General features: G+C 29.6%; 1 protein-coding gene across 1 annotated transcript in view; it reads right to left on the reverse strand.

Annotated features, from left to right (window-relative positions):
* Positions 1-2911: 2911 nt before the first annotated feature.
* The window catches only part of LOC118184766 (spermine oxidase), a 48233-nt gene continuing 30775 nt past the window's right edge, over positions 2912-20369 (reverse strand). The window contains exon 4 of the mRNA XM_085821897.1: positions 2912-12317. Within this exon, the coding sequence (XP_085678023.1) occupies positions 12123-12317 (195 nt within the window). The 3' untranslated portion in view covers positions 2912-12122. The remainder of the gene's footprint in view (positions 12318-20369) is intronic.

The following is a 20369-nucleotide window of genomic DNA, read 5'->3' on the forward strand; positions in this document are numbered from 1 at the left end:
AGTAAACTGCACTATTTTGTGAGGTGTTTATTGTAAAGCATAATGCATCTGCAAAATTTTAGAACAAAATGCTTTGAATCGACCATTTGAAGAAAAAAACTTTGTCACTATGTAGTCTTCTTTTAAGTTCTGTATACACCTTAATATATTCTGAAAAGTTTTAAATGTTTTCTTAGAAGCCAATATTAAATGTTCTTTTATTCTTTTGTTATAATTTTCTGAAATGAAAAATTGCATTTTAGGGAATAGGAAGTAATCTGCAAATAGCCAAATCTGGGAAGTAAAAGATGATTAATTATAAATTACATTTCTCTTTGCAATACAAGCATTGCTTGGAGGGGCAACAAAAATTTGGCGCTGCCCTTTCAAGGCTACAAATTCCAATGTATTGTTTCAGAGTAGAACATGTCTTTCTTTTCAAGCAAAACAATTTCTTATGAAAATCAAACTTCATTTACACTGGTTTCTAAAAGTTGAAAATATGATGATAAATTCCACATAACTGGAAAAAATTGTTTTGATTGACTCAAAATTTCATATGAATGTAGAAATACATGACCAAAGGTCATACATTCATGACTTAAAAACTGTAGTAAACAAAATATATTTAGATATATTTGTAGTAATTTATCTATGTGCATCGTATATTATTCATTAAAAATGTAAGTAATGCAAAAATAAATAAATAAATAAATAAAAAAATAAAATAAAAAATAAAAAAAAAATAATAATAACTTCCCTACATCTGGTCTTCTTACAAGCATGTAGTGATGCTTCATTCTTCAGTTAATTGGTGAAGCACACTAAATGACGCTTTTATCAATTCCTCTAATAGAGCAGCTTCTGGCATTTTGAGAATAGCTGGGAGAGATACTTGGGCAGAAAGAGCATCCCAAAAGTTTTTGATGGGATTGAGGAAGGTGAATACAGTGGCCATTCCATGAGAGCAGTGCCTCATGGAATTCTCAAGATACTTGTAACTAGGTTTTTACTTTTTGTAGGCATTATTATATGTAAGAATAAATGTTAGGCCAATTGCTGCCAGTATCTCACAGTTAAATCAAAGACTTTGTCCCAATATCTTTGATCTATCACATCTCCCATAAAGACATGCATGCTAATAAGAGAACATATGCCATGACACTGCCAGCATTGAATATGTGATTGGGATTGCTTTATGTGTCTTTATTTGTATAGATTCTCACACACTTACTAGATTCCAACACAAAACTTTTCATTTACAAGCAGTATGTTGGACCATTTAGCTGATATCCAGTTTGTATGCTGACTCTATTCCATTATCCGTCGACATTGATGCTTATTTGTGGTATGTGGACACACAGTCCTTCTAAATGTAGTCTTTTCACCCAGTAGTCTCCAATAATGAACTTCCAATTATTATCGCTGCTGGTCATCAATTTGATGCAGTCTAGTGATTGCATTTAGCTTATGCCATATACTAACCATTAGAGGGTACAGCAACTCTTAGATGACTAGGAAGAGTTCTTTTAATAACTGACTCACTAATTGAAATTGTTTCCAAAGGTGAAAAATTAAAAAATGATCAACACCAATAATAATAATAATAATAATAATGACATAGTGACTAATATTGTCTTTTTTCAAGCAGGCTAACAGCATAGCAGCACTGAGAATAATTTAATTGCCTCCGAGCCATAATTTATCTTTATTTTAAAAAAGAGAGAGTCAGATTACTTTTTATTTTCTGAGAGCAATTAAAATTCACTTTTTCAAGGGCTTTAGAAGGCATCATCTTTAATCATTGTCTAATTTGTATATTTATACACTCTTAATTAATTGCATCATGATATTTACATACAAGTGTTAGCAAACACGTCGAGTGTCATCTAGTGAAAATTGCTGTCTATCTTTTCAATTAAATTGTTATTGCTTTTCATTTTAAAGCTTTTTAATCTATATAAATTGATAGATATTGGCTACATAAATATAGACAAAACATTCCATACAACCTCTTTCCTTAAAGACTGCTACAAATTTAGCATTGCTATTTTAATGAAGTTCTCATGATCTGATTTCAGTTTATTTTTAATGCAGCATTGATGGATTCCAAAATAAGTTGAAACATTTTCATGCTACTTCAGATAAAAATGATTCAATATATTTTTCATGTTGCATGTTTGGCATTAGAATCTCAAGAAGAAACATTGGTAAATAAATGTAAATCAGCATAAACAGAAGAAAATGATATTTAAAAGTATATTATGGTTTGAATAAAACTGAAAGGAATGTATTGAAAGGTTTACAATCTCTACATTAATGTAATTCTTTGAAATTATAGTAATTTCACCGCCACCATTTAATTTTACTTTCAATGCATTTAAATCACAATCATAGTATACATTGAAATTTTCTGCTAATTTTTTTCAAGTAAACAATTGATGATTAGCACAATTTTATATCATCAAAGATAAATAAAAGATCGTAAGTATTATAAATTGGTAACATCATGCTTTTCTGATATTTATTTGCAATAGATAAGATTTTATCACTAACTGGAAACAACACAATAATGTATTCAAGGTGTTAAAATGCAACTCTTTATTTGGCATAGTTGTTCAGAAGTAACATGTGCTTTCACCATTCGGCAATTAAGAATTTTACATTTAAGATTTTTAAAGGTTAAAAGTATAGAAACTTTTAGGATGACCAAAACCATATTTGAACAGATGGTTTTTCAAATATCCTGAATTTTTCCAGGTAGTTGTGTGTTAAAATCACACTTTTCTAAAGAAATTTTTAATTAACACATTTCACTGACTTTTGAAACATTTTTATCACATTTATTTGAGCAAAGCATTGTAATTTATTTTACTCTTATATTTCAAGAATCCTACTGATATTGTGTCACTCAAAATAAGAAAAAAGTAAATCACAAATGAATTATAAAATTTATTTCATTCTAAGATAGCTTTGTATAAATTAAACTGTATATGCATATTGATTAAAATTATATACATCATGCACAGCATGTAAAAAGCTTAATTTACAAAACTATCACAGCTTAGTTGCACTAATTCACAGTTTCCTAAAGATAATAAATTACCATTATATAGATCAAAATGCATTACCAGTACATAAATAAATATTCACTTAAAACATGTTTTTTGTTCATTAGGATTATACAAATCTAAGCATTTCAAATATTAAAATATTATTAAAAATAAGAATAATAAAAACAACATTATAATCATATATTTAATGTTTTTTAATTATTGAGCATATTAAAAACTAGAAATGAAACTTATTAAAATGGTAAACTCAGTATATATTCATATATTAATGATATATATACCGTATTTGATGGCATATAAGACCCACCCTTATTTAGAAGGCCACACACAAGGGAAAAAAATCAATCGCGGTACCACAATAACTTAAAATGTGGTTTCTTTTAGCTCTCACGTTTTGTAAAAGCCAAATAAACAACCATTGAATGCAATTACCAAACATATTTTCATTAAGGAAAATTAAAAAATGGAACATTTATTAAGAAACATAGATAACGAAGTCCATAGATGTAATGTGACTGTCGAACCTGTTCGAACTTCGACATCAGCTTCGAGCTTTGGCGCTTTTTGGCGGCAGATATTTCACGCATGCGCAAAATAATTATGGCAGATGTAGAAAAAGTTATGTGTGTCTAGACCTTTATCCAGGCTAAAAATAGCATTCAGTATTGAAAGTTAACCTGTGTCCTTCACGTATAAGACGCAGGTAACGTTTTTGAGAACAAATTTAGGAAAAAAAGTGCATCTTATATGCTGTCAAATACGGTAAATAAAGTACCTGACTGAGTGAAAAATGAGGTCATTAAATGAACCTCAAGTATTTTATATTAACTTAAACCTCATGAAAAAGTATATTACTTTCACTTATGTAATAAATGTCTAACATATGCAGACAGATTTTATATGTTTGTAGATTAGAAATGTTGTACATACAGACCTTCTTTTAAATTAAAAAAAAAATTATACAAAAACTCTATAGAAGTGCATAAACTAGTACGTAACTGTAAAATAATACATAAATATTGCTATAAAACTGTATAAATAATAACACATTAAAAAGACAAATAGTACTGTTATAAAATTCGGTAAATTTTCTGCGTATGAAATTGAAATATTTTGCAACACAAAGCTTTCTGTTTCAGAACCAAAGCCACTGTACTCGGTAATTTAGTAATTTTTTTCACGGCATTCAAAACAATTGTTTTCCACTGCTTATTCAGCTATAGAGCATCTATTTTCTCAGAGTATTTTCAGATGAAGAGTATCAATTTTATTTGACTATATTCCAAAGTATGTCGAAAGTTTAATATCTTCAAGAAAATGCTTAGAGCACTTTAATATCTGCCAGTTATTATTTGCATACTATTTTCAGACTTAACAGAAATTAAGTTCTTGCTAACACTTGAATTATTCATTCTAGAAATCATTCTTAAAGATGATATTCTAATTTTTAGCTGAATTTTCAGATTAAATATGATACAAATTACATAATATGCAATTAAGTAAGACTGAATATTGCTTCAATGGTATGAATAACTTTTAATAAGTAAACAATATATAAAATAAATTCTTATTAGATTTTTGTAGCATACAGACATAGATAATATATTATCTGTCTTAATAATGGTGAAATCAATAATGAATTAACCCCCTTTATAAATAGGTTCATTAAATTAAATATAAACTGTATGAAAGATCTTATCTTCATATACATTCATAGTAAGTATTGACAAAAGAAATTAAATCAATTCCCACATTAGATAAAATTTATCAATTACATATGTTTAAATTAGTATTTTTAATGCATTACTTAAATATTTAAATAATGTGCATATAATCAGTCAAGCTGTGTGTAAGTATAATTATGAGATTAAAGCTGAATGCTTCACATATTGCTTATGATGATAAATGATTGTGCTTTAAATTTTCTTGGTTTTCTTCTCCTATTTTTATTGCTTTAGAAATAAAACCTTGTATTCAGTAAAATTTAGTCAATGAACAGATTTTGTACATCAGTTGTTTTTGTTTTGCTGCAGAATCTAATAAATGTTTCAGATATCATTCTAAAAAAAAATTAAGCAAAATGAAATTTTTATATGTATAAAGCAATAAAATGTAACCTATTATTTCACTAAACACTACCACTTTGTATGTCTTAATAACAGAAACTAGGAATATGAAAGTATACTATAATACTTTTACTGATTAATTAGTGAAAAAAGGTCTTCATAAAATCCAGCTTTTGCTGTAAAAACAGAATAATTAAAATACTTTTTTTAAACAATATTTCTATAGACAACTTCTTAAAAAGATATATATTTACGCAGTTACATTGTTAATATGCTAGAATAAATACAGAAAATAACGAAATGGTTAATAAAACAGTTTTATAGTCTTAAATAATTCCTCACTGATTCGAAACACCTATGAAGAGTATAAATTAATAAATAATTTACAATAACATCCACACAAACAAGCAATAAATATCTGATAAAGGTATACCCTACTTATCAATGATCCACTTTATTCTAACCTTTCTGTTCATAACCATAATCTACACAAGTGTAGTTTTCTTTCTCAACCCATTTCACTAAATTTTGTATCTTTACAGGCAAGATTTAAATATTTGCAACACTTTTGTATAAATATGTACGTGTTTGCATGTGTAAAGCACTTTTATAACTTTCATACAAAAGTGCAAGCAATATATAATATGTTATTTACATATTTTGAAGCCAAAACATATTTACAAACTAAAAGGCATTTGTGCTGACATTTCAACAATTTTGATTTTTAATAATGCTTTGGTCCCTTACTTTCTGATTAGGCAGGGGATGCCTGTATATACAATTTTGAATTCAGCTAAACAATAACTTTTTTCAAAAAGGCCTCAGGCAACTAACAATGAATTTACTGAGTATTAAAAATTTTGGATGTAGTTTATATGTATATATATATATATATATATATATATACACACATATACATACATATATATATATATATATATATATATATATATATACACATATACACACACACATGGAGGGTTCAGAACAGAAGTGGACCAAGTCCAATTTTTTCACTCCGTGAGTTTTCTTGTAATAAACATTCAAAAAAGTAATATATTTCAATGCTACAATAAATAGTCTTTAGTTGCTTTTAAGGTCACAAGATAGCAGTATCAAGTCCTTGGTCCTGTTTTCCATTCATTTAGGAGCACAAGTGAACCAAGTCCATCTCCCAGATGATAACATAATATTAGTGCTCTACAACCTGTCTTCCACAAATTCCCTATCATTATTTGGTGATTCAGTTCATCACCAAACAGGTAATCATTGTTACCTTTATTTCATTTTATTTATTTATTTATTTGATTTTAAGCTTATTATGCACAGTATGCAAATTTCATGACCAGCATGAGTTTTATTAGGATTTTCTACTGAACAGAAGGAGAAGCACGCTTCTTAGCCAATCTCATTTTTGGTCTGACATTAAAGCACAAGTGAGAGTTGCCGTGAATCACTTGATCCAGGTATGAAACGGAAGATTTTGTAAGACAAAGCAACATCGTTCAGATTGTCAGATAACAGATGTCAATTTTGTTCCTCCAGACAGCAACTGCAAAGATTCCTCTACTAGCTCTGATAGCAATTTAGGTAAGAAATTTGTTTACATGCATTTTTACACAACGAATGCCATTTAGCTATTATGTAAAAATGTTTTAATAATAACTAATATTTTTGGATTTATTTTTAGGGAAGACTCTTCAAATAAATACTGCAACAGGTGAAGTGCACACTTCCTACCCAAGACAAGAAGCAGCTGATGACTTAACTTTATATTTCATTGTTTCTTGGATAGATTCACCAATGATATGCAAGTGGACACACTCTATATGCAGATCCTACATAAGCATTTTCTTCATCAAAATGATCAATTAAGTAACCATCTAACATTTGGATTTTTTTATCTGTTTAAATATTACATGAGATATTCCGAGATCTAAGGACATTCATAGACCTCTCCTGGCATGAGTACTCCACATGATAGCCCTCAATGAGGAAAGAAAAAGGAATTGGAAGCCTTCTCAGTGGAAAAGAAACATTAGAAAAAACTAACAAAACAAAGGACTAGAGTATAAAACCTGGCAAGGCAAATGGTTCTTTCAAAAATATTTTCTCCTGATATTTTTTGTAGAGTTAGACTTCACTGCAATTCTAAAATATGTGATAGTAACTGCCAAAAAATGTTCAAGTCGTTATGGAAACTGAGGCATTTTTTCATATCAAAATACACTTCTTTGAGGTCTCTTTTAAGTACATCCAGTTGCTAAGGTTTGCCCTCGAGATAGTAATAGATCAGTTAAGTAGCCCTCGTACAAATATTTTCTACACTCTGATAATCATTCTATCCAAGTTTACTATACATTCTTCTTACAAACATTAAAAAATAAGTTGGGGTAGATTGTGCAGATGCTTGTCCAAAGAATTATTTGCCATTACTCACAGTTGAGAAAAAACAGTTCCTTCCATAAAATGCAATGATCAAAATGTCATTGATCATATTAAGCCCCTCCCAGTAGTTCAGTCATTATATCCATAAAGATTATCCCAACAAAAAATATCTACATCCTAAGCTGACAATCCACAAAATGTATGTAGAAAAACGCAAGGCTGAAAGCAAAATTCCTGTCAAAATAAAGTTTTACTACAATGTGTTCAATTAAAAGTTCAATTTGCATTTTGAGCCTTCAGCTAAAGATACCTGTCAAATTTGTGCTGAACTTCAAATGAAAATTAACTATGAAAAAAATGAAAATATTAAAAAGATTTTACAGACTGAAAAACAAATTCACATGACAAAAGCAGCCAAACTGGGCATTCCTTACACAAGATCAGTGGCTCGTAGCTACCAACATTTACACAGCAACATTTGATTTACAAAAGACGCTGCCATTTTTGAGACTGACCACATAACTACGAGGAAAATTTGTATTTATACAATTTCAGGATACATTCATTCAATTCCAATAGCTTATTTATGTTATGCGGGATGAAATTAAGGCAAAGGTTCCCAAGATTTAGAGTCATTCTTGGTGAAACACTCGCAAAAGGCCTCAGGCAACTAACAATGAATTTACTGAGTATTAAAAATTTTGGATGTAGACACACACACATGGAGGGTTCAGAAGAGAAGTGGACCAAGTCCAATTTTTTCACTCCGTGAGTTTTCTTGTAATAAACATTCAAAAAAGTAATATATTTCAATGCTACAATAAATAGTCTTTAGTTGCTTTTAAGGTCACAAGATAGCAGTATCAAGTCCTTGGTCCTGTTTTCCATTCATTTAGGAGCACAAGTGAACCAAGTCCATCTCCCAGATGTAGTAACCCATTAACACATCATTTTGTATTTTGATCCATGCACTGGTCAGAATCACAATATCAAAATGGTAATGACTTTTACAAAATTAGTGCACAATAATGGCATGGCTGTGAAAATTGTTATTCCTTCGTCACTCTTACCTGCCAAATGATGGGGTGAAAAATGTAGCAGAAAGCAACAGTTTATATACTCACCTGAAAATTGGATCAAAATAGTGAGAGAATCAAAGTGCCCTTAGCATTTAAAGTAACAGTCATGGAAAGAAATGAATTTTTGAACTAAAGTTATAAGGTATTTCTTCCATTTCCCTAGTGTGCCTTCGTGGTGTAGTGGTTCTGCATACTGAGCCGGTATTTCAGAGGGCCTTGGTTTGATTCCCAGCGAAAGCGTTTGCTCATTTTTCATCTCTCTGGCCTTGAAATAACCTAATATCTCTACAAGTGGCACCCGAACTGAAAGGGTTGTGGATGATGATTCTCTGCACCCAGGATTTGGCGACTAGGTCCCCTAAAACCCTAGTCGCATTTTAAAAAGGGGAGTATATAAGGTATTTCTCCCACTTCCCTAGCGTGCCTTCGTGGTGTAGTGGTTCTGCACACTGAGCCGTTATTTCAGAGGTCCGTGGTTCGATTTTTCGGCGAAGGCGGTTGCATATTTTTCATCTTTTCTGCTTCCAATTAACCTAATGACTCTACAAAGTTCAAAACTTCTTTGGACAATTTGGTCCCCTTTGAAACCTTTTTATTGGAGAAAAATTCACCAGAAGAAGTATGATCAATTTAAATAATATTGTGCAGAAGCCTCTCTATCTTAGTCTATGAGTTGTTACAGCTAGTAAAATAAAAGAAGACATGATTGGCTTGTTGTCTTTTATTCCACCCATTTTTCATCAATATTATACACATTTACTTGTTCAGTCACCAACTAGGTCATAGCAAGACCAAGTTATGCTGTTTTATGTGCAAGAATAATGCAAATGTTCTTCGAAGTTATTTCTAATTGTCCCATCAAATTCCATTAATTTTTCGAAAATGATATTTTGTGTAAGGATTTCAAATTTTCACTTTTTAATTTTTCAATAAAACCATGCTTACAGAAGAAACTTTTTTTCTATTTCTTTTAAGATTAAATTCTCAATGAATTTTGGACTCTGTTATTTTGTGTTCTGATTGATTTCAAAGCAGCAGTGAACCAAGTCCCTCTGTCATCATTTTGTGCATAAAATGGCATGCAAAAAAGGTTCACATGACTTTTCGAGCATGGTAAGGGGTTTGCTTATATGATTTATAAAAAGAATTTAGTCTGATTTTTAGGTGCACCTCAGAATGGATTATACACACAAAAACCCTTTTAAGAGCCAATATTTCAAAATCAGAAATGATTCACTTCTTTCATTTCTGCTCTAAATTTTCATATACATAACAGTAGAATCCTGCAAAACTCACCTACTGTTGACTGACAGTATGATGAATTATTAAATTTGTCAAGTTTTACAGAATAAGGGATGGGTTATTCGCTCTTCATAATAATTTGTTCATCATCTGAATCCAGAACAATTTATCCAGAACAATTTTAGTAACACTTTGTCTAGTCTCTTAAAGCATCCAATTTCATTTCCACAGTCATGATGATGATTAATTTTCAATTTTCTCATGCACAGACAAAACAACATTTGTAAGCCTGGTTATAAACTAAGAAACGCTACCCATAATGAACTGAAAGTTTAGCTTACAACAGAGTACAGCCATAAATCTTCAGGCAAGACAGCTAAACACTAGTAACAGAGAGGAATGTGAGTGCTAATCAACAGTAGCTACCTGACTTTCTTTAGCCACTTTGTTACTGAAAGAAAGAATAGAATATATATTCAATGAAAAGAACAAAACTTGTCACCAATTCATTATACAGTCTCCCCCAAATAGTATCATTAAGGGAAAAAATTGCAAAATTAGAATAATATATTGAATTTATGAACAGACTAGGATATTGTGCAAATTCCTATGCAATGAAATTCATCTGCATAAATATGTACTGTAATTATAATAATACAGTAGTTAAAATGTACTTATATGATTTACACCATATAGGCAAAGTTAAAAATTATTACAGTCTAGAACCACCATATTATTTCAAAGGTAATGTTCTCTTAGACCAGCAGAAATCATTTGACGATTAAAAGAAAAATAATCGTCAAGTTATATAGAATGTCAACTGATCAGGAGTTGAATCTGAGGTACTCTATTGTATATATATTTGTACGTATTAGATCAGCTTCATGTATGATTATACATGCTTACTTTTGTTTTGTTTATAAAGAAATTACGCTTTCTATGTGAATGATTTAAAATTTTTAAAAATTGCGAACATAATACAAGGTTAAAAAGACTTAAACTTAGTACCACATGAAATAACTGAAACAATATTTAGCTTGACTAATTTATAAATTAAATTATAATTAATTATACAATAACTAAAATTGCAATTATATAAATAATTATATTTGCCATGCATAATATGCATAGAAATTAGGTTAATTTACGATTTATTTCATATGCATTCTTAAAAACTTTTCTTTCTTTAAAATAATATCTTTTATATAAAGTTTTGTAAATTTGAAACACGAAATCTATATGAAAAAGGAATAAATCAATTAATTTTAAAAATTCTAAAAAACAAAGCATTTTTGCTCTACTCATTATTAACCAAATCAATCATTAATAATTATAACTAACCTTATTATATCAAACAGTATAGTGGTTAGGGAAACCTACTGTGGTACCGAAGGGTCTGGGTTTAAATCCCGGAGATGGCATGGATATTTGTATACATATAGTGTCTGTGCGGCACGGCGGCGCTCTACATATGCAGCGAGCCGAGTCATCTCAAGAGTTTGGTGGTACAGGAAAAAGGGTGGGAGACCCTTGGACCTTTCCCCTTGGGTGTTCTCCATCAAAATTGAGAGTGGAACTGAGTGAAGTCACTCCCAATTTTATCACCTGTATGGTGCTCAAGGCTCTTGTTAACAACACACGCAGTCTTGCACTCCTTGTCACAATAAATTTTGTGGGCTTGTTTTTATGTTCTGTCAGACATATTATTAATAATAATTCATCTCATTTATATTATAAATTGAAAATAAGTCATATGATAGCATATCCCCTTTTTTATCTTGCTCACCATAATATGTATTATTCAATTAATTATTTAGAAAACTTATTTATGGTACACTGAAACCCAGGCTTTTGTTTAGCAATTTTTTTAAATATTAATTTCAACTATTAATTCTTTAAAATTATTCTCATGTTTACCCAAAATTGCTAGTTACTTTGAATAAAGGAAATTATACTGCATGTGGTTATATTCATAGCTTTAAACTCACTTTGTCTTAGTAGATTTTCCTATAGGATATAAATATATTGGTTTCTATAAGTTGTTTGAATGGATGCTAACCAAACAGCAAATGTATATCTCAGGCATGCTAAAAAATGACTAGATTTCATGAAAGCTCCTGAAGTAACTTAAGCTAAAAAATACTTATATTATTATTTTTTTTTTTTTTAAAAAAAGACACAATATTAATTTTTAGGAATCTGTGAGGTTTGATCTAAGAAATAACTGAAAATTATTAGCAATGAAAAAATAAATCGTAACATGAATACACATCTATGGAATAATATGCATCTGTCTATGATAAATCAATTCCTCTTATCCACGATGAAAGATCCTTTTCACTAGTTTGTCCATTTCCATCATGTTTTGGGTTAGGTTCGCTATCTGGTTCTAACATGAGTTCTGCACATTTCAAACCAGAAAGGTATGCACCATGTGTGGTAGAATAAAAATTAGGATGAGTAGCTTCTCCAGCAAACATCAAAGTTGGCTGAAACAGTAAAAACAAATAATTAGTAAAATCACATTTGGGGACTCTTGCAATAGTGTTTATTTACAATGCCAATGCTTTAGATAAATCACATGTTAAAAACAACTTTGCTTATTGAACCTATAACAGAAACATACAACAAATATAAATGTAATATAGTACTATTTTTCAACAGTATAAAACTATTTGAAGGTGTTAATGTAAAGTACTGATTTGTTATATACCTACCATTCATTCTCTACAGTTTTGCATAAGGAGTACTCTGCATTTTACCATTCCAGAAAATAATATTAAAAATGTGGTAACAATAGCATGCATAATTCTATTATCAATTTTGCAAAGTTACACACTATACATAATCAAAAGCATTTCACAGGAGTTAGGAAATATGTGAAAATAACCATGGACAATCAGTTGCAACATGAGAGGCCCATGCCAGTATTTTTCAGCTTTCCTCATACTACTGTACAAAGGAAGTACTATGACTGGCTTAGTCATACAGAAAATTATTATTACTGTTATTATCTCAAATAAATAAATAATATAACCAAAACAAAATTTTGCATAATTTTTTCCCCTTAAATCTCAATATTTAGTGGAAATTGGAGTATTAAAGTTGGAAATAATTAAAATTTGAAATAATAAAAGAACTGTATCCATTCTGAAAAATATAGCACAAAAAATAATACAATGTTTTCAGTTGTCTATATCTGGCAGAATAGACATTTTTCAATTTAAATATTTTAACATGCTGAATGCCACGCGCATTTTACGTGGTTCGCTCATGGCGCCAACATGAATTTTTTTATTATTCAATGCATACTATGTTGAAATATTATCTACAGAGGATAAGGTGAGTTATGTAATCGTGTTTAATGCAATTTTCCTGGTGGGAGTCACCGCTCACCCCAGAGGTGCTACAGACCATTTTGATTTATTATTTAAATTTTTATTATCTATTACTCTTCAAAACATTATACAGTCAAAAGTCGTTAATCCGGACCTCAAAGCTACAAACTTTCTGCGCATGCGTCAACGCATAATCCGTTCACGCATGCGCATAATACGTTTAATGTATAACGGATGGTATAAGCTAAGCTAAAATTATCTAATTATCTATTTCAGTTAATGTTGCAAATTGCGTTGTTCCTTAATCTTCGAATTGGATTCGGCTTATTATTTTTTGCAGACTGTTTTATAAAAGTAAGCTTGAACTTTCGATTATGTCAAATAGAATTTCTGATGCTGTAGCTGCCAAGGCGAAAGTATGTTTCGATGTTCATCAAACAAAAAGGTGGAATTGATGCAAAAAATGGATAAAAGCATATCCTTTGTTTTTCTAACCATTCCGAAATTTGTTTATCAATTTCACGCTGCTCTGCAGGGGGGGGGACGTTGCGGCACGCAATGAACTGGAAGTTGATCTGTCAGCACTATCCTTATCTTCAGGGCAGATTTTTTTTTTTTATTCAGCTTAGAATTCCTTACTAAATGTAGTATTTCATCTCGATGCATTCCGTCTTTGATATGATTTAAATCAAATTCCTCGTCATTATAAATATCACGAGTACACATCAAATAGTTTTCTGGTTGCAATTTTCTAATTTCGACTATGCGTGATGTATGCTTTATGCATGCGTGTGTTGAAAGAAATGTTTAATAAAGTAAACAAATAAATATTAAGCTTTTTTTTTGTAAATTTTGATACACTTTAGCTCATAATTGCTCTTTATTTCATAAATTATGGTTTAATATTTTTAATTTTATAATTTCTGCATGCCATCTTTCCAAATTTAAACTGATGATCTATAATCCGGAAAAATCGATAATCCAGAATTGTCCGACGTCCCGATTCCGATGTGCCCTAGTCTGGATTAATGACTTTTGACTGTAGTAACAATGGTTATTATTTAAAAATTTATCTATATCGATATTTACTCTAATTATATATTTTTTCTGTCAGTCGCATCGCCGGTCATCCCCACGGTGCTGTAGCCGAGTGCCGGCCACCGATGACCCCCCAGCAGTCAACTTGTTAACTAATGAGCACCTTGATAATTTATAATATGTATTTTAAATAATAAATATTTAATAACCTATTACAACTTTACATACTGAAGATTATTATTTTATTTTTTGTCCATCATGAAATTGTGCAAAGAAACAAGGTAGCTCATTGAAAAGGAAGCTATGAAAAAGTAAGAGAATTCTGTTCTAACACTGCCTCCTTCCATATCTGTCTACCTAAATCACAATATCAGTTTTAAATGGAACAATATTAATTTTTAGGAAGTCGCTTGACTCAGGTATATGCAACTGTTATGTATTTAAAAGAATATGGCAGTAAATTTTCTACATTATCCTTTTCACTGCAATTCGACTGAACACTTGTGGAATATGCTAGAACAGAGATGAAAGCAGAGAATCTTGCATGGAATGTGAACTGATCGAATTGTGGCAGTGGTTACGTTAGTAAAAGTTTATACATATAATAAAAGAGAGAGTCTGTCTGTGTGTGTGTGTCTTTCGTTCGCGCTGCGCGTAAGCTAATAGACCCATGGCTACGAAATTTGGTACATAGGTGCATCTAGACAAGAGCCAGTGCACCTAGAAGCGATTTTTTCGAAATTCGAATTAGAATTTTTTTTATTTATGTTTTGTGATGAAATTGTGTCATTTTGAGACATTATGGGCTATAGGAGAGCGAGATTTTACTCTACACACTCCATTTTCCCATCGCGTCATGAAACGTAGGCACTTAGCTATTTTACGAACTTAAAATAAATTTTGTGTTTCAATAAATCGATTAAATACGAATTTATTTAACAAAGGAGCTTAACACCTTTTCAATGGGATTTTTTCTAAAAAAGTTTATTTTTAAAAACGTACAGTTTATTTTTCTTTGATTTTTGGACACGTTAAAATTTCATCCTTGCGACTGCTTTTACAAAAATAATTTTGGAAAAATGATAATATTTTGTATTTAAAAATTTTTTTTTTAAATGCAGCTTCCGAGTACACTTCTCCCATCTCCCACCTTTAAAAATGTGATTTTGCCAACAATTTTTCTGTCTTATTGTTGTTGATAGATTTTTGATGAAATCGCATCATTTTGAATAGTTTCATTCTTTTAGAAATATGGTTTTGGCAACAATTTTTCATTGTATTTCTTATGTCAATATGGGTTTGGCAACAATTTTTCATTGTATTTCTTATGTCAATGTTTTTAAGAGATTGGCATATTTCATAGTCATTTTTTTACATATATAATACATTTTTTAAAATTTTTTTATTCAGATAATTAATATTTGTATTAAGGGATATAGCTTATTTCATTGTAATTTTTTTCTATTGAAAATATATGATAAAATATGATTAATTATACTTTGCTTTTCAGAATTTTTTGTTTTTTGTATTCTTTTATGTTATTTATTGCTCATTTCACTGTTTTTAAGATACTGAAAAGTTTTGAGTGATTTTTTAGGAAACAAAATTCTTAACCTCCTTTATACCATTTGAGTTCATAAAGGGCCGTTCCCACTGGGGTTTATCTGAGCTAATGACCCATCTTCAAAACAGTTTTTCCCCAGTTTTTTTTTTTTTTTTTTTTTTTTTTCAGTTATTAGGGCAGCAAGTTGAAAAATTTTAACTGCAGGCATAGTGGAGCTAGAAAACACATGGAACTGACTCCGTTAGCTCAGATAAACCCCAGTGGGAATGACCCTTAATATTTTGCAAAGGGAAGTCGGTTAATTTATTTCCTAGGGTAATTAATATTTGTATTAAGGGATACTGCTTACTATCATCAAGTTAAATAGCTGTGATGTGACTGGTGACACATTTTCTCGGAAGATTCCTAAAGTATCATAACATTTCAATATTTCAGAAAAAGAATCATTCAAACTATCAAGTAAGAAACTGCTTAAAATTTTTTAATTTTATTGTAGAATTTTTATATAATTTTTTATGTAGTTATAGTGGTGGTTAAGAAGGGGGATATAAATTATGCTTTAACAAATGTTTAATGCTCATCCCATGCAGTCAGTTTGCTAAAAATTCAAGATGTATTATATGTTTTTCTGGAGATACATCAGGGCCATATGCAAGGCAGGGTTGGAATCTTAACAAAGAGAAAAAAGTTGGAAGAACTTACATGGCCTTCGGTCCCAGGTGTGTCTTTTAGGCATTTTTCCGGTATGTTTAAAAGCCAGATGAAGGCTGGCCGCATAGCGGCTAGTTCATTATAAAAAAGTAAAATACAAAAATGTTTGTACCCTGTATGACAAAAATTCTTTGAGATATTTCATTTTAAAATTTCACATTATATTCATGGGTTATACTAAAATTAAAGAGCAAAACTAAAAACAGTTTAGAAAAAGTTTTCTCACATTAAATGGATTTAATGATAAACACTGCTATGCAGATTGTTAAAGTACAGGCCAATTAATATAAAATTCAATTGTACGGTCAGTTTTTTTTTCTATGGTGTCAAACTTTTTTTTTTAAATTAAAAAAAATGCCAAAGCATGGAAATTTGCATCATTTAAAATATTTCTGTAACTGGAAGTATATGTGTATGATTAACAGTTTCAAAAATAAACACCATGTAAGAACTTTTTGTGAACATAGTGTAAAATTGATTTTATACAGTCAGATAATATTTTGATTATCTGCAAATTTATACATGACACAAATCATAATGAATTTCATTTAATGGAAACTTAAATCAAAAATAAAAGATAAAAATTTTTCCTTCCCCAGTTTTACAAGAACAATAAATAAATCATTTTAATACTTTTAATAAATTAAAAATTTTTTCATTTAATCACATCAAACTATAAACAGAAAATAGGCAGGCTACTCGGGGGGAAAAATAAATAAATGCTTCAAATTATTTATATGAAATTTTAGCAATAACATTTACATAAAGTTTTAATAAACAAAATGCATAGAAAAATTAATAAATTCTACATTCATGAATATAATTTTTTAAATTTTATTCATAAACAGCATTGGGTTTCTTTGGGATAGTGGATGAAACTAAAAGAAATTAATAAAGATGCGCCCAAAATAGGGCCACTGAAACGGGTGCACTCCATATGAAAATAAATATTCTATTAATCTTGTAATAAAATGCAAAGTAATGAAATAACTTTTCATACACAATCTACTGAAAAGTGTAGTAGAATACTTATTCATTTAAAATATGTTAATGATATAGATTCAGCATTTTCATATGTAACTCAATTCTGTTTTCTATTCTTTCTGAATAAAATTTTATTATTTTATTTTTATTCCTTTTAGGAACTGAAATTATTTCAAAATCCAACTAAACTCTCAAATGTCACAGCCAAATTGTTTCAAAATTCAAAAACTCTCAAATATCACAGCAGATCTCATAAAAAGCACACAAAAATACATACACTATATATATGAGTGTGTGTGTAAGATATAACAAAATATGATGGCTGCTTTAAGAATGATTGGCATAACTATTCTAGATTTGGGATTCTCCCCCCTAAATCCATCTGTTCTCCAAAATTTGAGATCTTTCCATGTTACATAAAGCTGCTTAAAAAAGGCAACTAAAACTAAAATTAACCAATCATAGCTTCAAATACTTTCTGCATCTACTAGGTATAAATACTCTTTGTAAAACAACTATGCCAATCCTTTCTCTTCTACCCTGCAAACAACTTTGCGCCGCTTATGCTGCTCTGTTCAAAATGCTTAGGCCATACTTTTAAAACCAGTGTACATAAAAATTTATTGTATTCAACGATAATTGAAAAGTAATATTGTCTGCAAAGAAATAATTTTTATGTGCCTAAAAGTAAAGATGGTGGTTTGCCAAAATTAATTTTATCAATGTCTTCTTACTGCATTTTTCACTCAACCATCTCTACAGCCAGATGTTAAAGTACCAGATTCCTACTATGCATTAAAATACTACATATATATATATAAATGTGAGTGTGTGTAGTAAAAACAAACTGAGAAGTACAGATGTAGGAACACTGAGACATAAAAATGCAGAAATACTGATGGCATAGATACTTGATGCTTCATTGTGAGAGAATAAAAGAAAAAACATAGCAAATGCTGTTTGGCATAACACGTAGATCCATACTGAAGAGAAATTTTGATTGCATAGAATGCTTTTGTGGCCACAATTCACTTGGTACTCTAATCGTGCCTATTTCCAGAACATTTACATTATTTAATACTATTGCGATAGGAAGAGAGCACAGTGAAATGGCATCCAGCAACAGAGATACAAATGAAGTGCACATTTATCCAATATGGTAGTCTGTTAAGAGAAAGCTTTTGGTTTAGGTTATAAAGGTTTTAGTTCAAAGTTCAGGTTCAAAATTAATTATGTCATCCACATTACACAAGCTCTGTGGCATAGACTAATCTAGTAATGGTGCAGTTCACAAACATTATTTTTAGAGAAGAGAGATGCAATACCCAAACTAAAAATGAGGAATTAACAGACTCTTATTAAATTAAATTATAAAACTGATTTATTTTTATTTGCACATAACCAAAGAAAGTTATTGCAAGCATACAAATAAAGCTAAACATACATACAATGAAAATATTTAAAATGGTTAGCAACACTGAATTATTATATATGAATAGAATATAAATATATTACTGTTAAATGAGTAAAAATCAATTCCTTTAGGCTGAATTTCTTCGCTCCCCCCCAAAAAAAAAATCTAAATCTTGCTGAGAATATAATATTTCTAAAATTTCACTTTACTCTGATGTTATTCGTAATACAGTTTACAATCATTCATGGTACAAAGAAATGTAGATATCATTTTTGAAATTTCATATGAAGTGTATTGTAGTTGAAATTAAAGTTCAGCAGGATTACAGCAAATTTTCTCCTTTTCTGAATTCATCCATTCATTGCCAAAATTTCAAAATAAGTTATTGCATGTAATAATAATAATAATAATATTAAAAAAAAACTGTTTTGTTATACAGTTTTTATGATGATGAAAATTCAGTTTTTTAATTTGATTTTTCTTCATTTTTTATTTCCATTTCTTTTGCTTTTGTTTTCATTTCCATTTTTATTTTCAATTTTTTTCTAAATAATTTTGATATGAACAAAAACTCAATTTTGGAATACATCTAAATTCACAGAAGTGAAAGTGATTTCACAGTAAATATGCAAAAATACATATACATATGTTACCAAAGAAAGGCTATCGCAAACATGCAAATCAGGATTTTTAAATTATATAGAAAATGAAAATATTTAAATTAGTTAAATAGGTACTAATATATAAAAAAATACAGACAAAATAATATAAACATAAAATATGCCCACAAAATAAGGTTTTTTATTTATTTTTTAAAAATTATTTATTATTTATTTTTTTAAAGTTCTTTTCCACTGTGTAAGAAGCTTGCCAATCCTGTTTATAAACTGGGTGCTAATTTCTTTTTTACCATTATAGTTATTGAGACTACAATCCCATTATTACAAAAGGAGTGCATTATTACATGCACATGTATTGCACTATAACATGATCAAAAGTTTGGAAAAGGATGCTTAACAATGAGTTTACTTGGAATGCAGAAAAATTCATAGAAGCTTCATTTAAGTGGATTATTTTGTTCTGCATCTGATACCTTACTTTACTGCACTAATGAAAAGCCAATCATTTCACAGCATCTACATGGAATCTTAAAAATTGACTAAATCATCAATTTAGAGGTACTATTATAAATTTTGCTAGAAAGGTAGAAAATATAAATGTCATACTTATTTTCTCCCTTCTAATGTTCCATTTCTAGCTTCATTTTTTTGCAATATTACACAAAGGAAAAGGGGGAATGCTATTTTTATTCTTTTCTACAGAGGGTATTCACACATTTTTGTAATGATTTTGTAAAGATTTATATATAAACAAACCTTAAAATTTTATTTTCTAATATATTCAATCTGATAGTCGTTTTGGTTGAACTATCATATTACATCTTGATTTCTAAGTTAAAAATCCTTTTCTTAAAATATCAAAGTTGATTTTA

Source organism: Stegodyphus dumicola, chromosome 8 (assembly GCF_044657685.1).
Source record: "Stegodyphus dumicola isolate Sdum_Otavi_A_Nest chromosome 8, ASM4465768v1".
Taxonomy (NCBI): Eukaryota; Metazoa; Arthropoda; class Arachnida; order Araneae; family Eresidae; genus Stegodyphus; species Stegodyphus dumicola.